This window comes from Gossypium hirsutum, chromosome A01, assembly GCF_007990345.1.
Source record: "Gossypium hirsutum isolate 1008001.06 chromosome A01, Gossypium_hirsutum_v2.1, whole genome shotgun sequence".
In the NCBI taxonomy this organism is placed as follows: Eukaryota; Viridiplantae; Streptophyta; class Magnoliopsida; order Malvales; family Malvaceae; genus Gossypium; species Gossypium hirsutum.
In genome coordinates this window covers 76,363,202-76,370,173 of record NC_053424.1, presented here as the reverse complement: position 1 = coordinate 76,370,173, position 6,972 = coordinate 76,363,202, and the positions used below count along the sequence as shown (strand labels likewise).

Genomic DNA, 6,972 nt, shown 5'->3' with positions numbered 1-6,972 from the left:
AAAGTGTTGCGGCTACAATTTCATAACAGGTGTGTGAGCATCACTGCTATTAGGTGTGAAACCGACAAAAGCCAAAAAGCCGAAAAGTGAATAGTCGACACCACTTGGGCGTGTGACCGCCCATGTGGCAGGCAGTGTGTCGATGAGATGGCCAGGAGTGCTTCATGGACTAAAACGATATTGGGAGCATTACCAGAGTTACCGATTTATTTATTAGATATTTTATTTCATCTAATGTTCATATTTGGAACCAATTAAAATCAATCATATTGTCCCTTAAACATACTTATTTTTCTCGACATGTATTACTTCAATTTATTACTCATCTCAATATACTTAATTTCCTTGTATCAACGTATCAAAGATAATCACATATTGACATATCATGATAAATATCATTCTCTTGCCATTAACATAAATCAGGTAATTCATTATATCGATATTTCATGAATTTAAAAGTAAAAATTCTTACAATTTAATCCTTATTTCTAGCCTTTATTCTCATACAAATTGATAACAACCCATGTATTCTATAAAATATCAGAATTTTTCATAATTTCAACACTTTTCAATTTAATCCTTAAAACATGTTTTTCCTCGATCTTGAAGTAAATTAATAATTTTATTCAATTTTTCAATTTTAAATAATAAAATAATCCACTTCATGCAAATTGGTCATTTCTAACATTTTTACAAAATTGCCCATAAATTTTTACTTTTATTCAATTTAGTCCCTAAGCCTAAAACATGCAAATTAGCTATGCTAGCTACATGTTCATACATATTTTCCTCCTCCTCCTCTCCATTCCACATCCTTAATTTATATAATATGCTTATAAGTAACATTATCTATAATTTCACTATTTACTTACATGTATATTCAAAGCTGTCCATTTGAGTCATAGTAACTAATTATTTATATCTTGAGCTAAAGAACTCCAAATTAAGATCTGTTAATTTTACATGAAACTAGGCTCACATGTCTTCTTACTATAAAATTTTTAGAATTTTTGGTTTAGCCAATTAGTACAGTTTATTCATTAAATTCTCCCCTATTTTGCTATATGACAGTTCTAATCATTCTTCACTAAAGTTTAATTATCTTTTTAAACAGAATTCAAATGATGTTATCATTTATTTCTTATACAAATAGTCTCATTAAGGAATCTAACCATATAAATTATGTCCCAAAATTATTTTTTTATAATTTTTAATGATTTTTCCAAGTCAGAACAGGGGATCTCAAAATCATTTTAAACCATTATCACAAAAATATAAATATCTCAGAATACAGAATTCCTTTACTTTCTGTATTTCTTTTATATGAAAATAGACTCAATAAGATTTAATTCCATATCTCACTTAGCTTCTAATTAAATTTCTACCAGTTTTGGTAATTTTTCAAAATTAGCCTATTGCTGCTGTCCAAAACTACTTTAGTGCAACATATTTATTACCAAGTTTATAACACTCTTATTTCCATTCTCTACCATATTTCCCATTATTTTCTCTCATTTCTCTTCGCTAATATATCAAGAAACATGGATCCTTATATAAGAAAACTCTACCATAACATCATTTTCATGCTTTTGATATTACCTTACATGAGAAACTCAACTTAAAATATATTAAAATCTTAAAATTCTTACTTTGTCCTATTGATTTGAATCTTTAACTTGATTTTTCTCTCTCCTCCAGCTTCTATTTCTTGAATCCAACTTGATATTCCAACTCCCCTAAGTATCCTTAACATTTTTCTCTCTTGGTAGCTATGAAAATTCTTTTGATTTTTACGTGAAAAGGGTGAATATTTGGTAGAAGGACTAAATTGTAAAAAAAGCAAAACTTTCTTTCTTCTCTTTCTTCTAACGTAAAATGCATGGAGAAAGATTGATGGTGTATATATATTTTTTCACACACACACACACATATATATAGACTAAATAAAATAATAAAATAATAAAATATCTTATTAAAATATTAAATAAATAACAATTATCTAATTAAATAACTATAAAATATCACCAACATCATCATTACTTTCTAGATTTCTCTCTCTTCCAATTGACCATTTTGCCCTTTGTGATCTTTTAAAATTCCATTCTTGAGTCATCACTTAATTTGGTGAAGTTGCAATTTAGTCCCTCATAATTCTTCACCTATTCAATTTGGTCCTTATTCATCAATTTTCCTTGGTTTCTAGATCATTCCACCCTTAAAATATTTGCACTATTATACCTTCAAGTTTTTCATATTTACACTTTAATCCCTCAAATTTTGAGTATTTTTTTCATATTTACACTTTAATCCCTCAAATTTTGAGTATTTACTCTTGGCCATAAAACTTTTGTCACTTTTACAATTTAGTCCTTTCTTGAATCAATATGTCATAACATACTTCCCAGTGACATAACTCAATTTTCCTCTTCTTGTCACTTTATTTCCTTATTTTATTATATTAAGGATAATATCTTACTGTAGAAATTTTCAGGGTGTTACAAAATTGGGTCGTGTAAGCCCAATGGGCCTGTGGGCCCCACACAAGAAAATCGCACAAAAGTGTGGTAGTTAGTGGGCCAGGCTGTGTATACCACACGGCTAAGGCCATTTTTGGGCTATGTGGGCCACACGGGCGTGTGGGCCCACATGGGCCCTCGATATGGGTTGTAAGCCTATTATTACTAATTAACTGTTAAGGTTGTACGGGTCGTCCAAGTCGACTGTGGACCTACTGTTGGGCTGATAAGTATACCTGGGCCCTTATTTTGGTAAGATGACTGTTTTACCCCTATGTGATGTATGATTGTTTGAGCATGCCATTTTTACTGTATGTACATTTATATTATGTTGCATTGCATGGGGTGGGATATATGTTTTGGAGGAAGTGTACTGAAAAGCTATAAGCCTATTACTGGAAACTCTACTGCAAATATTGTTTTAGTGCCGCAATCGGTACAACTTGGTGTGTAGGGTTGGGTGGGTCGATTTTATCCCTACATGGTGTGTAGGGCTAGTATGGAAATGGTGTGTAGCAGATGGATTGGGTAGGATTCCTTGTTTGCATACTGTACTGAAATGGGCTAAGGCCTAGACTACTACTGATACTAAAATGGACTCAGGCCTAGGTTGTTTCTGCTACTGAAAGAGGGGCTAAGGCCCTAACTGAAACTGAAAGAGCTTAGGCCCAAATGGTGTTTACTCTGACTGTATGCTTTTATGGGATTTCACTCACTGATTTTTCGTAAACTCACCCATCTATTCACTGTGCAAGAAATCCTCGGGCTTAGATGGATCAAGGTGATGGAAGACTCAGAGGTGGCCACTCGATGAAGTTTCTTCTACTATTAAAATAAATAGTTTATTTTGAGTTTTCATTTTATAATAAGGCCTCTTTATTTTTATTTTTATTTTATTTGGGGATTTAGTTACTTAAATTTTAATCTGGTAGTAGTAGGTCTCGGGTTTTCAGGAAAGTATAAACAAATGTTTTTTTTTGAAAACACTACTACTTTTACCGCTTTCAAAACAAAATATGTATATTATGAAGAAGACTATTTGTCTTTACCTCTTTTTTTTTCTTTTTTCAATCTAAATTGGATAAATTGGACTAAATTGGGGGGTGTAATTATATTCCTATTGTCAGTGTCAGATTTAAATATCACAAAATAGGTTTTGTTTTCTAAATTCAATTTGAGTAGATACTAAACTTAAGATAAGTAAGTGGAGAATAGAAAGGAAGGATAAATTAAATGAGGGGGGCGAGAGAGTAGTCACAGATATTTGATTGTATCTCAATCTAATCTTTTTCGCCCCATCCCGCGGCAATAACTCGAATTAAAAAAAAAAGGAATGTTAATGCACAACACATTTTGAAAGCTTCCGCAATAAACAATATTTTAAAAATTAAAAACAAACTAATATAATTGATGTTTTACTAAAACAACTTGAGTATTCACAATGAACCGGACATCCAAAACTTTTGTTAAGAACCTAAAGCAGTTTTATGTAGAACAAATTGTCATGCAATTTATGTTTGGAAAAACACTCTAATGTGACATCACAGATTCGGCCAGAACGTCTAGGTCGGGTTTGGGGTGTTACATTTAATAGTATCAGAGTCAGGTTGCAAAACTCGGCTGTGGATTTAAGTTTTTTTAAAAACGTGGAAATTTCAACAACATTGTTTTAGAATGGTTTAAAGAGATTATTTGGAAATCTTTTATTGAAGGAGTTGTACACTGAGTCTCCGCGTCGATCTTGTAAGTTTTCTGATTGTTATTCTGAAAGGACAATATTGAAATGTTATTACTGAGACTACTTTAGGTAGTAAAATTGTACTGAAACTCTTCAGTTAGAGTAAACTACGAATCATAGTAAGAATACGAACTGCGAAAACAAAACTCTGAGATAATATTGTTCATAAGATATCGGTAATAAACATTGGAACAATAAACTGACTGGCATAAAACTTTTAATACAGATAAAAGCACAATTGGATAATGAGCACTAGAGGTACTCGTGGTAGGGGCCGTGGCAGAGGCTGTGGAGGTGCTCGAGCTGAGTCTTCGTCTTCTAGACACCAGCTTAATGAGGAAGTTAGAGAGGCACCAGCTTCACCTATGGCTGAGACAGGGTCTCAAAATTGAGCAGCTAGGGACGATGCACTGTCCCAAGCAATATTGAGGATTCTAGAGAGGGTCGCTAGGCCTAGTACTGGTACTATGGGCCGTGGGTCGGTTACGGAACAACTTAAGTCTAATGGGGTAGAGATATTCAGGGGTATTGCTGGGCTGGCCCCTAATGTGGCTAAATATTGGATTGAGGCCATAGAAAAGATCATGGATGACCTTGATTGCACCCCTGATCGGAAGTTAAAAGGTACAGTATCTCTTCTGAGAGACGAGGCTTACCAGTGGTGGCTTACTGTCAAAAAGGGCACTCAATTCAATCGATTGACCTGAGAGTTTTTTAAGACTACTTTCCAGGCTAAATATATGGGTGGCAGCTATGTGGATACTCGTAAGAGGGAATTTCTGAATATAACTTAGGGAGATAAGACAATGGCTGAATATGAGGTCAAATTTTTACGATTGAACCGCTATGCACGTGGGATGGTGGTAACAGAATATAAGCGGTGTGTTCGATTTGAGGATGGCCTCAGAGATGGTTTAAGGGTTCTGATAGCTCCTCAGAAATAGCAGACTTTGTAGCACTGGTTGACAAGGTAAAAATCGTAGAGGATGTGACACGTACTGGGTGCCAGAACAGAAAGAAAGGTAGAGGTAAGAGGGATGCTGAGCCCTCAAATTCTTTTCAGAGGTTTAAGAAAAAGCCCAGAGTTGATGGGCCAAATAGAGTTAGGACCCCTGTTGCTGCTACTATTGGCTCACAGTTTTGTGCTGACTACGGGAAAGCCATCAGGGCGAATGTTGGAAAAAGATTGGTGCATGTTTGAGATATGGATCATTGGAGCACCATGTCAAAGATTGTCCATGAAGGCCTGAGAAAATGCAAGCTACTGGTTTTGGTAATGTTCAGCGGGGTGGTCAGCAGCCACCGAGAGGCCGTAGTTAGGCTAGGGGTGGAAATGGTATGGGCCATGGTCGTGGAGCACCAGGCAGAGGTACTGGTCATACTGAGGCAAGTCAGCCGACGCTGGTTTACGCTACATGTTGCCAGGAAGACGGCGATGCTTCAGATGTCATTACAGGTATGTTCTTTATCCATAATGTACCTTATACTGCATTAATTGATGTTGGGTCTACACATTCATACATAGCATGCTCTATGTCTGAGATATTGGCTTTTATGATTGAAAACACTATGAGTGAGATTACTGTTCTAAGTCTGCTGGGGCAGTCCATTTGGATAAATAAGATGTTTAAAGATGCTCCCTTGGAGATACAAGGGGTTATCTTTTTGGCTAATCTTATGGAGCTTCCTTTCAGAGAATTCAACCTAATACTGGGCATGGATTGGTTAGTTAAGCATCGGGTAAGCTTGGATTGTACCACTAAGCGGGTTGTACTGAGAAATAGGGCAGATAAGGAGGTGGTGGTAATTTGGGATCGACGGAACTACTTGAGTAATGTAATTTTTGCGCTAAGGGCCGAGAAGTTGGTTCACAAGGGTTGTGAGGCATTCTTGGCCTATGTCAGTGTTTCAGATATTGGGGACTCTTCAGTAAAGGATATCAGGACTGTTAAGGATTTTTCGGACGTCTTTCCTAAAGAGCTACCAAGGTTACCTCCAGAACGTGAAGTGGAGTTGGGGATTGAGCTGCTTCCTGGTACAGCTCTGGTGTTCGTCGCCCCTTACAAAATGGCACCAAAGGAGCTTGTGGAGCTTAAGACCTAAATTCAAGAGCTACTGGACCGTGGATTTATCGCACCATTCTTATTTTTGAAAATGAAGGATGGATCGATGCGTATATGCATCGACTATAGACAACTGAATAAGCTGACCATTAAGAACAAATACCCTCTGCCAAGGATTGATGATCTGTTTGACCAACTGCAAGGAGCATCGGTTTTCTCTAAAATAGATATCCAATCAGGGTATCCCCTACTGAGAGTTAAAGAGGCTGATGTGCACAAGTTATGGTCATTACGAGTTCCTGGTAATGCCTTTTGGGCTGACAAATGCATCGATAGCTTTTATGAATATGATGAATAGAGTGTTTCAACCCTATCTGGACTGATTTTTTGTAGTATTTATTGACGACATATTGGTGGATTCGAGGACTGAAAATGAACATGATGAACATCTATGAGTAGTTCTACAAATTTTGAGGGAGAATCAATTGTACGCCAAGTTCAGCAAGTGTGAATTCTGGTTACGTAAGGTAACATTTCTGGGTCATGTGGTATCTGCTGAGGGGATTAGGGTTGATCCTCGAAAAATTGAGACTGTTTTAGATTGGAAGCAACCTAGGATTGTGTCAGTAATTTATAGTTTTCTGGGACTGGCTTG

General features: G+C 36.0%; 1 protein-coding gene across 1 annotated transcript; it reads left to right on the top strand.

The window, feature by feature from the left end:
- The first annotated feature begins 5,592 nt into the window (after window positions 1–5,592).
- On the top strand, window positions 5,593–6,357 carry LOC107921753 (uncharacterized). The gene is made up of 2 exons (XM_016851569.1): window positions 5,593–5,710; window positions 5,780–6,357. The coding sequence occupies exons 1-2, from the start codon at window positions 5,593–5,595 to the stop codon at window positions 6,355–6,357; spliced, it is 696 nt and encodes a 231-aa protein (XP_016707058.1).
- Window positions 6,358–6,972: the final 615 nt, after the last annotated feature.